Raw genomic sequence first — 18,754 nt, 5'->3', positions numbered from 1 at the left:
ACAAGGACTTCTCTGGGTCTAGGGTTATCCCCTTGAGACTCTCGGCTTTCTTTTCCTTTGATCACCTGTGAAGGTATCTTTTCATCACTCTCCAGCGTCGGTCCTTCATAGCCTCGTCCGGATCTCAAAGTGATTTGACTAATGTTTGCTCGGTCTGGTGGCTTGACCGTGGCAGACAGTCTTCCTTCATTTCCCCGCATTTCATTCAACGATGTGGCTAACTGTGACATTTGCTTTGCCAGCATGTCCATGGCAGACTTCTGCTCCTTTTGAGCATCCTGAATTTTGTGCACCACGTCATTGTTAGCCTGCATGTTATTCTGCATGTGTTGCTGAGAGCTGACCAGGTCATGCACCATGTCATCTAGATTCCTCTGAGGCCGGTAATTTGTTTGATTTGAACTGGAACCTTGATTCTGACTTGTTCCAACAATCTGGTTCTGGCGATAATTTCCCTGACCTCCATTCCGGTTGGGCCAATTCTGCTGGTTCTCCGCTGGACCTGGGTATTGCAATTGCAGTTGTTGGTTTCCTTCAGCCCACCTAAAACAAGGGTTATCCCTCCATGGTGCATCCTTAATCTTCCACTGGTTCCAGCTTGTATTTTGATTGTTTTGGTTCCAATTCCCCATCGCATTTGCTTGAGCTTGAAACTCTCCATCGGGTGATGGGCTGCTATAGCATTGGATTTGATGTTCCTCCTGACCAGGGGTATTCTTCCTTTCAATGGCATTTAGCAGTGCCTTCTCCAATCGATCAATCCTATCTCTAACCCCTTCTCCTTCTTGTTCCTTAACTGCATTCGCTGAACTTCTCCTCATGATGGCACGCGGATTGTCATACGCTTTCTTCGCGTCAATTAATCTTCCCAGAATTTCGCGCGCTTCACTTGCCCTGTTCTTGGTAAAATTCCCCCCGCTCGAGGAATTCATTAAGTCCTTGGATTCAGGATTTGCTCCTTCATAGAACAAATAAAATGTTTCAGCCTCCATCATTCTATGATTAGGACAAGCATCAAGCAGTCCCTTAAACCGAGACCAATATTGGCTTAAAGACTCATCGTAGTCCTGCTTGCATTCTTGAATCTCCTTTTTGAGAGCATTTGTTTTGTTGGACGGGAAAAAATAGTCCAGGAATTCCAGTTTGAAATCCCTCCACGTGGTGATTGAGTCAGGCGGAAGCCTCAGCAACCATGTGTTGGCCTCTCCCTTTAAGGCAAATGGAATCGCACGCAAGCGGTAGTCCTCCTCAGTAGTTTCGTTGGGCCTCTTCTGGATGCTGCATAGCTTGCTGAACTCGTTCAAAAATTCGTAAGGACACTCGTTTCTCCGCCCTGAGAATGTAGGTAAAACGCCAAGCACATTTGTTTTAATCTCAATAGATCGCTGGCGCTGATTCGACACTATGGCATGGGCTGGCTCTCCATCCAGATGTGCAGTGAGTGAACCAATTTCTGGGTCTGTGTCCACTACGTTTGCCATTACAGATTCCTCTTCCGAATGTTCAGTTTCTGATGACGACTGTGGATCCTCCTTCCCCGATGAATTCCACTCTTCTTCGCTTCCTGATTCAAACGGAAACGGATCTACTGTTGACAACCCTGATCTGGTAGTAACGGCTGATGTTGATTCCTTGACTTGCCACCTCAATTGGACGTTCCTTGACCAAGACGGGTTGCTCCAGATTCCTGACCGTGAGCTTTTGCTCATAAACTGTCAACAAAAAGAAACACAAAAATTAAAACTATATACACCAAATCTCTAAACATATATAAAAAAAAACTACGCCATCCATCCCCGGCAACGGCGCCATTTGAAGCGTGCAGTGTGTTTAGTGATTGCTCTGTCTCTTCCTAGTGCTTGTAAAATTATCAAGCCTCCTAGGCCACGCATTTTTTTGGGGTTGAGAGGAAATTAAACTAGGTTTGGAAATGAACTCTGCTATGCTAACAGCTAGATCTAGGCAGAAATGAATATTGCATGAAAACTAAGACTAGACAATCACTAGATCTAAAGACTCGTAACTAATTTACCTAGACCAGGGAATTTAAAATGCAAGTGGGACCCAAAGCTGAAAAGGTAGATACGGACGAAAAGAAAAGCTGCAGAATAACTAACTAAAGCATCAACTGAAAAATGACTTCATCTTCTCCGACGGACTCGCAAGAACACTCGGTAAATTTAATCGGACGCGATTCGGAAACAAACAATCAGATTCAAAACAGGTAGGTGACATACGAAAAGATAACAGAAAATTCTACGCTACTAGACGAAGCCAAACAGAAACAGAGCATAACACTTGAAATTCATGCACAAATCTATCTCCCCTGCTCAGATCCAAAACTCGGATGCTAAATCCACTCCGGATCCAAGCATCCGACACAAAACTCCAACCAAAAACAGCTCCATAACAACAGATTTGGATTCTCCACAGATCAACAACAACAATTACAGATCAACAATCGAACTCCCAGATCAAACACCATGTCGACAGAGAAAATAGCTCAACATAAATCAACTCCAACAAAGGTAAATGAACCAAACAGAAATGCATAGGAAATTAAGCAACATCAACAGCAGATTCGACTCCCGAAAGTGAAGTTCGAAAAAACAAGAAACAACAAACTGAAATTAAAATGATTGTATCTTCGCCCTCACGCGGACGGTGTTACGTCGGAACTACTGAACTAAAAAACGACCCCCTTAACCATCCCGAATTCCCATTTCCAAGTGTGTGTGTGTGTGAGCTAAGTGTGAGCAAAAGTTCTCTCTATTTTTTCGTGCTGCATACTCCTCCATTTATAGGCGTTGAGGTGGGGCCCAGCGAGGTATAGATAGACTTTGTTGCCCTCAGCTATTAACTCCCTTCCTCTAGCCTTCTTTTTCTTCAGTTTTGATCAATTTCTGCTCTGTTCCTCGCTAGACTGTTTCCTCCAGTATCTCCTGGATCTAGCGCTTTATCACACACCTGGCTTAATCAAACATGTTAGACCCAACAGAAATGTGATGCTTTTCACTATATAACCAATGCATGAAATTAGCCTTATCAACGTTCTTCTTTTGTACTCGGCGACTCCTTCTTCGACAGCTTGAAGTGACTGCCCAAAGGCACACTTACTGGCTTCGAATTATTCATGTTGAATCTTTCCAAAACCTTACCAATGTAAGCAGCTTGCGAAAGATACAATTTTCCTGCCGCCTTGTCACGTTCGATTCTCATGCCCAAAATTTGATTAGCCTCTCCAAGATCTTTCATGGAGAATCGTTCAGACAATTGCCTTTTCAACTTATCCATCTCCTTTGGATCACCTCCTGCGATCAACATATCATCAACATATAATAACAGGATAAGATAGCTCTTGTCAAACCTCTTGTAGTAACAACAATGGTCAGCGTAGCATCTTTTATAGCCAATCTCCATCATGAATCCATCAAACTTCTTGTACCACTGCTTGGGAGCTTGCTTTAAGCCATACAAGCTCTTCTTCAACTTGCACACAAGATTTTCCTTTCCTTTTACTACGAATCCCTCGGGCTGTGTCATGTACAACTCATCCTCCAAATCACCATGAAGGAATGCCGTCTTTACATCCATCTGATGTAACAATAGATTTTCTGCAACTACCATACTCAACACTAAACGAATAGTAGTCAGTTTCACAACAGGAGTGAAGACATCTGTATAATCAATACCGTATCGTTGCTCAAATCCCTTGACAACCAGCCTAGCCTTGTAGCGCTTGCTACCATCAGCTTCACCTTTGATTCGATAGACCCACTTGCAATGCAATGCCTTTTTCCCTTTTGGAAGTTCCACAAGCTCCCATGTGCCATTCAGGAGAAGAGAGGCAAACTCGTCATCCATGGCAATTTTCCACCTTCGTTTATCAGGGCCTTCTCCTGCCTCTGCATAACACTCAGGTTCACCACCATCAGTAAGTAACAAATAGAAATTGGAGGGCGAGTACCTATCAGGTGCACGTCGCTCTCTAGTCTGTTTAGGCAGCGGAATAATCGGTGGTGGAGTGCTTGGTTCTTCTTCAAGCACCTCTTCAGCATTCTGACTCTCCTTGCTCCCACTCGAGTTTGAGATGTCTAGCTCGACTACTTGGGGCTCAGAACTGCTGGAACTCGATGCCTCCAATCTATCCTTGTATAATACCTGTTCATTGAAAACGACATCTCTACTGTGAATAACCTTACGGTTCTGCTCATCCCAGAGTCTATAACCGAACTCATCGCCTCCATAACCAATGAACGTACACTTAATAGATTTTGCATCCAACTTACTTCTCTCAACAGAACTAACATGAGCATAAGCAACACAACCAAAGATACGTAGGTAAGATAGATTCACCTCTTTTCCTGTCCAAACCTCCTCGGGTATCCGAAACTCCAACGGAACTGATGGACCTCTATTGATTAGGAACGCAGCTGTGTTGACTGCATCTGCCCAAAAATTCTTTGGCAATCCACTTTTCAACCTCATGCATCTTGCTCGCTCATTCAATGTTCTGTTCATGCGCTCCGCGATTCCATTCTGCTGTGGAGTTCCTTTCACAGTCTTCTCCATGCGAATTCCATTCTCTGCGCAAAACTCCTTGAACTCTGCAAGTTCATATTCTCCTCCATTATCGGATCTTAGACACTTCACCTTCAGCCCGGTTTCAGTTTCAACAAGGGCTTTCCACTTCCTGAAAGTATCAAACGCATCAGATTTACTCTTCAGAAAATAAACCCATACCTTTCGAGTGGAGTCGTCGATGAATGTCATATAATATTCAGAGCCTCCTAGGGACTTCACAGGTGCTGGTCCCCATAGATCGCTATGGACCAACTCCAACTTCTGCGTCTTCAATTTTCTGCCTCCTCTTGAGAAACTCACCCTTTTCTGTTTCCCAAACACGCAATCCTCGCATAGGCCAACTTCAACTGTTTTCAGGCCCGGCAGTAAACCTTTTGAGCACATTATCTTCATCCCTTTCTCGCTCATGTGGCCAAGACGACAATGCCACAAATCTGCATTATTTGCTTCACTTGCAAGATCAATGCATTCTTTGGAGTTAGTTGTGGTATACAACGTACCCTCCTTCTTACCTCGAGCTACTATCATAGCTCCCTTGGTAATCTTCCAATTGCTGCAGCCAAATGTTACCGTGTACCCTTCTGCATCAAGCTGCCCAATCGAAATCAAGTTTCTCTGTAATCCAGGAATGTGTCTGACTCCATTCAGTTTTATTACGGATCCATTGGATGTCACTACCTTCACGTTTCCCTTTCCCGCGATATCTAAGGGCTCGTCATCAGCCAGATATACTTTCCCTAAATCGCCAGGAACGTAGTTTTCCATTACCTCCACATTGCTGCATGAATGGAACGACGCTCCAGAATCCAATACCCACGATTCCATCGGACTACTCACACTTAGGACCAACGCCTCGCCATCGTCATCTGACATGGTAGCGTTTGCTGTATTCTTCTCTTTCTGATCCTTATTCTTATATTTCTTCGGTGCCTCACACTGATTTCTAAAGTGCCCAAACTCATCACAATTCCAGCATTTAACTCGATCCAAATCCTTCTTGGATTGGCTCCTTCCTCTGGATTTTGATCTTCCACGATTTTGCCTTCCCTTCGATCTGCCTCTCTGTTCTGTACTCAATACTGAACCAGAAGTAGAAGATCCCGATTCTTTCCGGCGAACTTCCTCACCAATCATCAGATCTCTTACTCTGTCAACTGTCAGGTTTGTCTCTGCAGCAGTAACTGCTGTCACTGTGCCAGCCCAACTCTCAGGCAGGGACAATAGCAAAATTAGGGCACGAATTTCATCAGCGAATTTAATATCAACAGAGTTCAGTTGTGAAGTAATCATGTTGAACTCGTTGAGATGTTGTTGCACCTCCTTTCCCTCTTGCATTATAAAATTAAACAATCGTCTAATCAGATGTACCTTGTTTGCCGTTGATGGTTTCTGATACATATTGTTTTAGAACTTGAAATAAATTTGCTGCAGTCGTGATATAAGCCACCTCCTTAGACAACGATAGCCTAATCGCGCTCATCGCTTTTCTGTCCAGCAGCTCCCACTCCTCCGGTTCCATCTTTTCGGGTTTGGCTTTTAAAGATTTCCACAGATCTTTACCGTACAGGTAATCCTCAATCTGCATCTTCCAAAATCCGAAATCAGATCCGTCGAACTTCTCTACAGCAATCTTCCCGTCGATCCCCATCGTGATTTCTGCCTCTTAAACCCTAGGCTCTAGATACCAGTTGTTGGGAAATAAACACAGGCAATCACGAATATAAAAGGAGAATGAACACAACGAATTGTTTACCCAGTTCGATACAAAGTGTATCTACGTCTGGGGGCGATGCCAAGCCAGGGATTTCACTATATAATTTCAGGATGATTTTACAATGAGGGGACACCTCTATTTATAAGCAAAATAGAGAGCCCTAATTCTAGTCAACTAGGAAACATATTCCATAAGGAAATATCTTCTATGGAATAATAAATCTATCACAAGGAAATATACTTCTAGGAAACAAATCCTAAATATGGTAGGAGATTAGGCTCCATAATTAACATGTATGGGGCTCCGGGGAGAGAGCGAGTAGGGAAAAAGAAGCTACGTCGGCGATTGATGACTACGAATGGAGATTTTTCCCGGTAGATAAGAAAAAAGTATGAGAAGTGATTTATTGCGATAGATAAGAGCATCTCCAAGGGCAATTGAAAACTTATTTTCCGGTAGTATTGCCTTCAATAATAAATATTTGTTGAAATTGCAATATACAATGTATAGTTGATTTTAATTTGAAGTTCTTACATATAGTGGAGGCACATTGGCTAGGACATAGAAAGTGCAGGAGAGGGCTGGTGAAGATTTAGGGCACATGAGATAGGTGGAGTTGGACAGAAGAGGTTGGGGAAAAGATAAGATTGAGACATATTGGATGAGAAGAGAAGTCAGAGATGGACATTTTAGCCTAAATTATTTATTAGGAATGGACTTTCCAATTAGTTGGTCCAATTATTAAGTTGAAAAGTTTACACATTATTTTTTTTATTAAACATATAGATGTAACAAGCGCTTGTGGATTTATGTGATGAAATAATAAATTATATTTTTGAATTTGATGAAATATGAATGTAGATTATATTTTATTTATTTATTTAATATATAGTTTGTTATTGTAATTTTCTATGATTATAATAAATTGTACTAGGAGTACTAATTTCATATTGATGGTGTTTTGGTATTAGATTGCACTATGCATTGCTAAAATGGAATATCTTTTTGTAGTCAGTAGGTAGTATATACCAAAATATTTCTGTTTAATATTACTATAATTTTAAAATTATAATCATGCTCTGAACTTAAACTGCAGAATTGGGTTTAAAATTTTACTTATATTACTCTAAATTGAAATTATAATTATTAATTGTTAGTTTTTTATATTTTTATTTTATTTTCACACTTATTATTATACCAACATTTCTATTTAATTAAATTGTTATTAGTATCAAAAATATAAATTCTAAATTACAAAAATAGAATAATATAATATTTTAAAAAGTTCTATTTGCCGTGCATAGCACGGGGGGAGATACTGGTGTTTCTTAGAAACAAAGATTTTTTTGCCACCAATTCATTGATTTGTGCTTTAAAATTAAGGTTATACCATTGGGTTGCAATTCCAAACTACATCAAAGAATAAAAAAAATAAAAGCAATATTGCTTTTCAATTTCAATTAGTTTGAAATTTTATGTAAGTGACAAAAAACAAAGTGATAGAATCAAAAAATGTTCATAGTCAATGATCCTAACAAGGTACAGTATATCAATACCTAAGTGGCTTGGGTCAGATGATTTTACCACATGCATCATATGGATGAGCTTTAATCAAAAAGAGGATGTTTACTTCTGAAAATTAGTGTAGAAAGATATGTTGATATATGTCAATCCATCTTTATTAAGATTGATTAAAATTTTACAATAATCAAAACCCTATCCTTGAAAATTTTAACTTATTTATTCACAATTCATTAAATATTTAAAATGGTAGGATTGAAGGAATCATAGTAACTGTGATATGAATATAAAACTTGCCCAAAACTCATTAATATTCAAACTAAGGCCAAAACTCACCTTTTATATATGCATAGATAGATATAGATAATGCATATATATTTATTCAATTTTCATTCTATTTAAAATAAAAGTATATAAATCCATATTCAAATTTAGCTTATGACAAAGTTATATAGGGGCATTATAAAATATAGATACATCTCCAAATCTGGAAATTTGTAGTAATTGATTTATTAATTTTTGCAGAGAAGAAACATACTAAGATACATTAAAATTCAAGTGTCCCAATCAAATTCTTTGTTGAAGATGGGTGTACCATTACCGAAATAGATACCATCTTTTTGAGCTGCCCAAACGCACATACCGGAGGTACACTTTTTCCTCCACGACGATCTAAACACGTCGATGGACTTCTTCTTGTTTCCCCAATGCAGAGTGCAGAAGAACAAGGTGGTGTGCCTTATGTTATCGCAAAACGACCACTTGTATTGAGAGCCGTAGGAAGTGAGCTTATGATTTCCGAGATCATTGTCTCCAGATGCACAGTGAAACTCCAGTGGCGGAGAGTCCTTGGGGAGGAAGGTCACTACGTGGACCGTGTATTCGCTCGTGAAAAAGCACGTGCGGGCCGATGTTTGGAGAAGAAGAAGATGTGTTAGAGTGATCAGGAAGAGGATTTTGAATTGAGACATTTGGGTTTAGTGCATCAGATGAGATTTCAAGGGTTTGGGGGCTCATATATATAGTCATGAATTTTTATGAGCAAATGTTATTTGCATTGAATTGATTTTAAACCAAAATATCTTTTATTTTCAACTCAAAATATACTCCATGTATCGTCACACTTCAATTATATTGGTAGATTGATCTTTTCATTAATGGAGTATAAAAAGTTAATTACCGGAGATAAAGGTATACAATAAAAGCTAATCAAATGGTAATCATAGATGGTTATTTTGGATGCAGAAAAGCAAGAGAAATGGAAATGCTAAAAATAGGGGGACGAGTTGAGTCGACTTGTAACTAATACAAATAATAAAAACACATATATTAATTAGATTATTATTGGATTTATTAAAGGGAGCAATCATACCTCGTTCAATACTAAAATACCATACATACGAAATAGTTAGTCTCAAAATTTATAATGTTCAAAATGTCAAAGTTGTAAACAATAAAAATAATAATGAATTAGCCAATAAATAAATATAAATATTAACAAAAATTAATATGATAACTATAAATATAAATTTTCTTTCATTTTTTGAAAAGCTTGGTTATTACTACTACTATATAACTCACTGTAGTGTGAAGGTTTTGCATACTAATTCCAACAAATTATTGATAATTTAAGTCTTAAAGTTGTTTGAATTACTGGTTATATAAATATCAATTATCATAAATTCAAAAGAATATTCTCTTTGAAAAGTGAGATAAATAATACTACTTCATGCAAAATTTTAACTAAAATAACATATAGTAAATGTACAAAATCTAAAATCTAATAAAAATATAGCAATAAATGAATGAATGACAAAATATGACAAATATCTTCCGTCGCAATTAAGATGATGACACAATTTTCAGTCATTCTCTCAGTACCATTTAATACTTAATACTACTAATTAATAACGTTATTTTCATTACATTATCTTGTTAATTATCTTTTTGAATGCAGAAAATTTAAAGTTTATTGTATTTATATATGGTAGTGTATATTAAATTGTCCAATAATCTTATCAATCCCATAAATTATGAATGGATTGGTATCCATTAATTGTTAATTAGTCAACATTTTCACTCATTTAATCAATTTCAGTTCAAAAATTAATATCTTAAATTTCAAAATTAAATAGAAAACTCAAAATCTAAAAAGAAAAACATAGCAGTAATTAAAAATGAATGAAAATAACAAAAAAACATAATTAAGAATAATTTATAAAACTAAAACATAACTTAAAAGGATGACTTATATAAATTTATTTCATATTAATATTGAAACATTATTTTTGGTGAGTTTTTTTTATCACATTAAACACCAATCGAGTAATAAATTTAATTTAATTAATTATTAAATAAATAATATTGATGAGTTACTTAATTATAATATATATGAATGGTATTTATTTAATATGGAGGATAAAAACGGCAAAAACTTTAGAAAACACATTCAATTAATCACATTATTTCCACTACATCAATTTATCTTGTAAATTACTCCCTCCGTCCCGCTTTAGCAGTCATATTGACTTTTCTGTCATCTTTTTGTAAAAATATAAAAAATAGTTAAAGTGAAGAAATGGTAAAGTAAGAGAGACAATAATATAGATAAGACTCTTATCTATATTATTGTCTCTCTTACTTTACCATTTCTTCACTTTAACTATTTTTTATATTTTTACAAAAAGATGACAGAAAAGTCAATATGACTGCTAAAGCGGGACGGAGGGAGTATTTTTTGGAAGATAAAAAATTCAAAATATATTCATATATTGCACATATGAAATTGCTCATTCATCTCATCGATCCCATAAATTAAGAATGAATTGACACCTATTACTCTCATTAATTTTCAATCAATCAACAGTTCACCCATTTAGCCCGTCTCATTTTGAAAAAATAAAATCTTAAATTTCAAAACTAAATAGAACCTCCTCATTTTTCTGCATCTCATCTATTTCTCAAAAGCTCTCTCTCCAATACCAATCCAACCTTCTGCCTTTTTTTCAACCATAGGTAAAGCTCGTTGCCACCAGCCCTCACTCACCTCTCACTTGAGGAGATCATTCTCGAGCGGACCATGGTGACGTCATCGAGCATCAAGCGATTTTGTTGTTATGTAGTGTATACTATAGTTAGGCTAACATCACCACCAATGATTTTGTTCGGTCTTGTATTTATAGAGTCTTGTCTTAAACATAAGCCATTATTTATAACATCAATGGCCATTTATATAGTCATTATGTTGTATTGTAAAGTCAAAAAATAGACTTTATTTTTAGGATTATGGATTTGTAACTGCTATTAAATGCCTAATTTGCATTAGTATATGACAAATGACATATTGCTACGATTGTTGGCGGTTGCAAATGCTGTGGCTAGGGATGTCAATCGGGCTAATCCGTTCGGGTTCTGGCCAGCCCACTCGGGTCGCCGGCCTATTTGGGTGCGGGCCATTCGGGTTATGGATTTTTTAGGTCATAAATTTTCAATCCTAACCCGTCGGGTTTTGGGCTAACCCATCGGGCTATTCGGCCTAAAAGCTTTCGAAAATAATCTCTTGTATCAAAATTTTATTCTATAAAATGATTTTAAATTTTAGATACTTTTTTCCTTTTAGTTTAGAATCATATAAAATCTTCAAATTTTCATAGTTTTCTTTAATAATACTTGAAAAGAAGCCTTTCATCTCGATCAACTACAATATAAATTAAAGCTTGTGTTCGTGTCATTATTATGGCATTGTTCGTAACTAATTCTTTATGAAAATTAAAAATCATATCTTACGTGAATCATTATTAAAATAAAATTTTGATGGGTTAGTTCTTAATTTTATCTTCATTGGCATTGGTGGTTCGTAACTAGGGGTGTTGAAACGGGTAGCGGGTAACGGGTATTTTAAAACCCGACCCGATACCCGCAAAAATCGGGATCGGGGTCGGGGTCGGGATCGGGTATTCAATCTAGGATATTATTGGGTATTGGGTATACCCATTACCCGAGCGGGTATACCCGATTACCCGACCAATTACCCGATTCAAACTTTAATTAGGTCTAAATTTTACCCTTTATTTATACAACAATCTTAAATCACCATATATCTACTCTCAATGTCGGGCAACCAAGCATGAGAAAGAGCCAGAGCAACTTGCTTAACTCCCCTTTCTTATTTCTACAGCTATGCTCCTCTCTAATTACTTTTAAATTTATAAAAATAAAATGAGTTAAAGCATATGATTAACCCACAAAGTAATAAATCCGATATGTTAAAATTTTATTCTCCTACATTTACATTGATTAACGTTTGATATGTATAGTTAATTGCTCGGCTGCTCCGCACCAATTTTGAACAACATTCTATAATATTTATATCACCTTGAGCTCTCATAAATGTCTTAGCGGAATTATTTCTTTCAATTAATGAGTTAATATCTTACATTAACTTGAGCAGTAAATGGATGAATATGGTTATAACACTTGCATAAGAAATATTTCATACTATTTGTATTAGTATTAGGAGAAGCTTTTAAGCAAAAACAATTCCCACATCAATGATAGATAAAAGGAGGCAGGCCAAAATCTATATAACTAACAATAATTTCTCACTACTTAACGGGACATGCAGCGGGTGCGGGTACCCGCATATGTAGGTTCGGGTACCCAATGCGGGTAGTCGGGATACCCGCATTGCTCTGCAGGTCGGGTATCGGGTACCATAAACTTGAATTGTCGGGTTCGGGTACCCGCAAAATCGGGTGCGGACACCCGCGGGTACCCATTTCGACACCCCTATAATCGTAACTAGAAACAGATGATGGGATGGTGCAATAATGAGTTGAGATGGAACTTGAAAGCTGATATTGTGGGATCGAGTGGAAAAGTGTAGAATAAAGATTGAATAAGACTAATGATTGTGTAGAATGAAGATTGATGATTCAAAAATATAAAAAACCTCTAAAACTTAATATTTTATAATTAAAACTCACAACCCATCGGGCTAACCCGCAATCCGTTCGGGCCAACCCGGTTAACCTGCCAACCCATTCGGACCAACCCGTTTAGCCCGTTTTGTATTCGGGTAATAAAATTACAGCCCTAACCCGCTCATATTACCGGGTTGTTCGGGCCGGCCCACGGATTTCAGATTGAATTGACATCCCTGGCTGTGGCTATAAGGATTAATGACATATTGCAATTTAAATCACATTAGTTTATTTTACAGTTATTTTTGGAAATTATTGTCCTTTTAAATGTTTGAATTGTATAGGACCTATTAAATCTTATTAAACGTCAATGCACATTTAATTTATTTTATAATTATTTTGTATATTGCAGCCGGAAATTTGTAGCTGATGTTATGACTCGTAACCCCATTTTATAAACTGATATCCATGGCTGAATTATCAATGCACATTTATAATTATTATTTATGGATAGCTGTTATTTTTAACCTTCATGCTCTATATTGATTTTGACATATTTTTATAAATATTCAAATTGTCCCACAACTTATAAATATTTTAAAATAAAGCCAAAACTCGCCTTCGTATAGATAGATTAAGTATTTTTTCTTAATAATGAAAGTAGATGCTATCGAAATGGTGAATTTTCCATCACCACAAAATTCAACAAAAAACTGACAATATAGTATATTTCCCCTTCTGTCTCATTTGAAAAGTCCACCTTTCTGTTGACCTTTCTGTTGAGTTATAAAAACAGTGGAGTATATTTGTGGTCTCAGTTTTTTTCGTCCTTTCATTAGAAATGTGAAGTAATATATATATGGAAAAAGATTATCACGTCGATACCCGTGTAATTAATATTATCATGAATTGAGTGAAAATGAAATAATATAATGGTTGCGCCATTTTTTTATTCTTTTATAGAAAAAAATAATTCTCCTGCAAAAACATGTGAAAATAACAGAGAATAAATAAAATTTATACTTCTCATATTCATTTTTCAAATATAATGGAGTAAATATATATATTGATGATTCTTCATTATAGGAGAACAAAAACAAGGATGAAGTGAATAAACTTTAAGGAATAATTAATTGAATCAATGAAATTCTAGCTGGCAGTTTTCTACTATACCTACTCTCATTAATTAAGTATATGGGTCGTCTGAAAAAAAATCTCGATGAATATATATGATTCCTCAATTTCTCTGATCTTTCATTTTTTTTATAACTTTATACGGACACCTCTTTGCTCTCTGACGTTTTATAATGGTTAAAAAAAGAATTAGTTTAATATTTATTTATTTTAAATTATGAAAGTTGACAAAGAGTAAAGAAAGACAATTATTATGACTTCAACCTTAGTTCAAAATATTTCTAAATATTATAAATTTGGTAGAGAGTAGAGACGCTTTGCTTTGTACATTGGCTTATTCTATTTTTGGATTTTTTTAAAATCTATTTATATGATAAAAATATGTATTGACTAATTCAACCGTTATATGAATTTTGACGCTTTCCATTAAATCTGTTGCGCCGTTTTCTCTAATATCATTGTATAGTAGAGTTTAATATAGTACACCCATATGATTTGAAATTAGACGCCTATTGTTTTATTTTAAGATTTGTGTATTATTCCGAAACTCATCCAAGTTAAAATAATAATATTTATTTTATTGCAGTAGTATTTCCGTTGCAAACCTTCTTTTTGCAAGGGATTTAGAATATATATATATATATATATATATATATATATATATATATATATATATTTATTGAGTTAAGTGGATAGAATAATATAAGCCAAGAATATGAAGAGTAAATAAAATAAAAGAGAGAGTAAAATATTATTTTTTTGCTAAATAAAAATTAGTCACGATAATTTAAAATGAAAAGTTGAACACTTAAGATGAAACAAATGGAGTACGTAGTTTGTGTGTACTGCGTAGCATGGGTGGCCAACTAGTATATAGTAGTAGTATATTATAATACATCAATAATTAAGATTGTATAAACTACGAAGTTGATTATACCTCACTTTTACAACATTACACCGATAATTAATGTAAATGATGGCACGAAGCACAGCTTTGGATTTCCAGTGAAAAAAGTATCAAACATAGAATCCAATATACATATTTGGTAGGGGTGATAACTCATCTAGTGATGAAATTTTATGAATAAAATGACATGTAACATGTATTGGAGAAGAAGATGATGGGAATAAAGGGTTTTGTTTCCATATTTAACTGGGAGTTGAAGATGAAGAGATCAGTCCCCTTCATTAGCCTCTACCTGATGATGCAAATTAAGGAGAGGCTCACTTGTAACATTTTAATTCTTGTTGAGCCTAAGCTTGCGCCTGATTATGAGTAGTGGAAAACAACTAATTAAAGCATCTCAATTGAAATCAAGACAGTTAGAAAACACAATGTACCTATTGCGGCTGGCGCGTATGACCCTCAAAATTATGACTAATATTGCTATAATAGAAGAAAGTAGACTGCCCAACGTTATTGATTGTTTTGGAACGCTAAGAAGTTGCTTAACCTGAAACATTCACATCCTTATATATATATATATATATATATATATAGGGGTGTGTTAGGGTCCTTACAGCATCTTAGTGTAAAACACAACACAAATCACAACCCTTAGATCATTAGATTGGATGGTTGTGATTAGTTACATTATCATACTAAAAATCTACATTATTAGGCGAGGTACATTATTAGACTAGAAATGTACATTGTAAGACTAAAACTGTACATTATTAACCTAAATTGCTACATTATTATCCGAGCTACATTATTAGTCTAAAATTCTACATCATTAGATGACACGTGGCATTAATCTAACCGTTAGATCATAAGATCCAATGGACTTGTAACGACCCGCCCATTTAGGGTATAATAAATGCGGCGTTCGCTAACTAGGTAGACTTAAATGCATCAAAGAAACGTAGGCTAGGGTTTCATTAAAAAGGGATTTGACCAAAGCATTAAATGAACAATTAAGTAGAGGAAGAATAATGCCTTAGCAAGAGAATCCATCATAAGATTTAATAAGCTTAACCAAGTTCTTCAAAAGAGTATTTCTAGCTGTTCATATTCCAAAACATAACCACGAAAATAAAAGCATTCATCCCAACCAAAAGATCATAAGTTTTCATAAAAATAGCATAGCATAGCATAGCATAGCGGAAGCGACCAAGAACGAAGTGAGGCTATGTATGAAGACACAACGACACCTTAAGTACCAACAGATCATTCTATTATTCTCTACTCAACACCGCCGCCCGCTCGTCACCACTCAACCTGCACATAAGGAAAACACATGCAGGGCTGAGTACGATAAACATACTCAATGGGCTCATTGCCGAAAACAGTTTTATCACAAATATAGTCATTATCATGCCACTTTCAAGTGTCCATCGGGGTTTTAACTTTAGAAAGACCCGAGGCACCAAAATATCTTCTTTCTCAAATATCACGGTCGCGCAACCATTTTTCTCATAGACGTTTACCATATCCTCATTCTACATGACAAGGAATGCGGCCGCAATCCAGGTCACTAGACCGGCCAACCCGTACGCCGACACTCGGTCTAACATTGGTGTACACTAACCCAAGTAGAGTTTGCGGCTCTACAAGGATCCGAATTCGATTATAACAATAGTGGCATAGCCACGAGGGATAGGCACGACAAAACAAATCAAGGCATGATAACACATATCTAACATTGGTGTACACTAACCCAAGTAGAGTTTGCGGCTCTACAAGGATCCGAATTCGATTATAACAATAGTGGCATAGCCACGAGGGATAGGCACGACAAAACAAATCAAGGCATGATAACACATCTTTCATTCTCATCAATATCAGTTTAGGACAATGTCCTTATTTTAAAAGAAAGCCCACCTCGTAGGTTTAGCTCGATAGAATTCTCTTCTCCTCGTTTATCACGCTGAGAGCGCGAAGTATCACCTTTAAATTAGGCGTATCACAAATCAGTTTCAATCATGGATTTTCAAATCATGCATGATCTCACGTTTCCCTTTTTCCCATCGATTATTTTCAAAATCATCAATCAAAATCAATGTATGATTAACATACCATTTTTATTTAAATAATCATTCCAAAATCACCAATAATTCGTATCACGCATGAGTGTTCCACACACACAACATACGCACACGATCATCACACTTGTGCACGCCGACCGAGGCGTGCACACACACACACACACACGGTCAAAAACACACACACATCCATGCATCCCAATTTCATCAATTTATTTCCCCTTCACTCATCTAAATGCATGTGGACTCAAGAATACCGATTAATCGGTAGAAGAAGAGAAGATCAATAAATAAAGTACCTTTTCCAAAAGAACGAACGGTAGAAACAAGGAATTAGTCTTGATTCTTCAATAATCTCTTGAATTTCACTTGAATTCTTCTCAATTGATGAAGAAATCTTGAAGAAAACTTGAAGAAAACTTAGAGAGAGTGGGGGAGAGATTTTCGAATTTGTTGAGGAGTGGGGCGCCGGTTTTGTGATCTCTAGGGTTAGGGTTTCTCTCCTATTTATAGAGTCACAAATAATATCCCAATAATTAATTAAATAAAAGATTTGGGAGAGATTTGGTAGAGAATATGGGGGAGTGGCGTTAAATTTGTTGAGAAGTAAGAGGATTTTCGAAAATTAGGCTTAAATAATTAGCCTATGATTTAATTTGAATATTTCACGGAGTAGAATAATATATCACGGAGCAAGAATAAATAATTAAATCTCCCCAATTATAGCCAAAAGTGGCGTGTATTTTCCTCTTCCAACAAGGAATAAATTCAAATCCTAATTTAATTAGGATATGGTAAGATCTTCTTAGATTTGGCAAGATATGCTAGGATATTTTAGCATATTTATATTTATTCATGGAATAGAATAAATAAGAGGTCAAATAATAAAATAATTCTCTCTTCTCCAAACTATGAGATTTTCGAAAATCTCATGGGAATAAATCAAGGTGGAGTTCGAAAATTCCATGTAGGAATTATAGAGTATTTGGACTTTGGATTTAATTTGGATAATTATCCCAAACAAATAATTAAATCCAAGAATAATATTATTTCTTCTCCAATATATATATTGGCCGAAAATTCCACATAACAAATATGTTCCTATTTAATTCTCACTCATCCCTTAGGAAAATAAATAATAATTTCCCCACAATTATATTTCTCCGCATCAAAATATTCACATATTCCAAATCAATCATCTCTTCACTTTCACTTCATTTTCTCATCGCATTGACCTTTCAACGGCCACGTCATTTTTCCACATCTTTGACTATTCAATAGCCACGTCAACATTTCAACAAGTTGACTATTCAACTCAATTAAAATTCACATATGCAATTAGGTCACATAGACACTATGCAATTTATTACTCATCAAATAATTCACATATCATAGCATTTAAGGCATTTAATGCAAAAATTTTATAACCCGAAAAATTAGGGTTTAAAAAAGTGGGGCGTTACAAGGTGTAATCAAATACAAACTCATAACTATTATACAAACTACAAACTTTAATCTCATCCACTACTTATGTCAAATCTATGGTTAAATAATGGGCTAAATTTCGATGTCAATAGATAGCCACAATTCTGTCAATAGGGGTAGATATGGAATGGGATTGTGTCATCAATTACAAACGTCCCTAATTTCACTCCCAAACTGCCATACCACTAACAATAATATTCTGTAACAACTTACTCCATGAAAAGTCAACGATCGTCCCTAATTTATCTTTAAACTCCCAGAATACAAATATTCACATATTTGAAAGAGATTACATTCAATAAATCAATATTCTACATTTTCTCTCCGTATTAATCTTCTCTAGTGTAAACTCCACGGATCTATTAACGAATGTCATCAAATTGATGCAATTTTGTTATTTTTTCAAATA

The 18,754-nt window shown here is 35.7% G+C and overlaps 1 protein-coding gene across 1 annotated transcript; it reads right to left on the bottom strand.

Moving 5' to 3' along the window:
* Positions 1 to 8,373: 8,373 nt before the first annotated feature.
* On the bottom strand, positions 8,374 to 8,790 carry LOC125194523 (S-protein homolog 2-like). The gene has a single exon (XM_048092787.1). The coding sequence runs from the start codon at positions 8,788 to 8,790 to the stop codon at positions 8,374 to 8,376; it is 417 nt and encodes a 138-aa protein (XP_047948744.1).
* Positions 8,791 to 18,754: the final 9,964 nt, after the last annotated feature.

Source organism: Salvia hispanica, chromosome 6, assembly GCF_023119035.1.
Source record: "Salvia hispanica cultivar TCC Black 2014 chromosome 6, UniMelb_Shisp_WGS_1.0, whole genome shotgun sequence".
Lineage (NCBI taxonomy): Eukaryota > Viridiplantae > Streptophyta > Magnoliopsida > Lamiales > Lamiaceae > Salvia > Salvia hispanica.
Note: the sequence above shows the minus strand (reverse complement) of the source record. Positions and strands in the feature narration are given on the sequence as shown.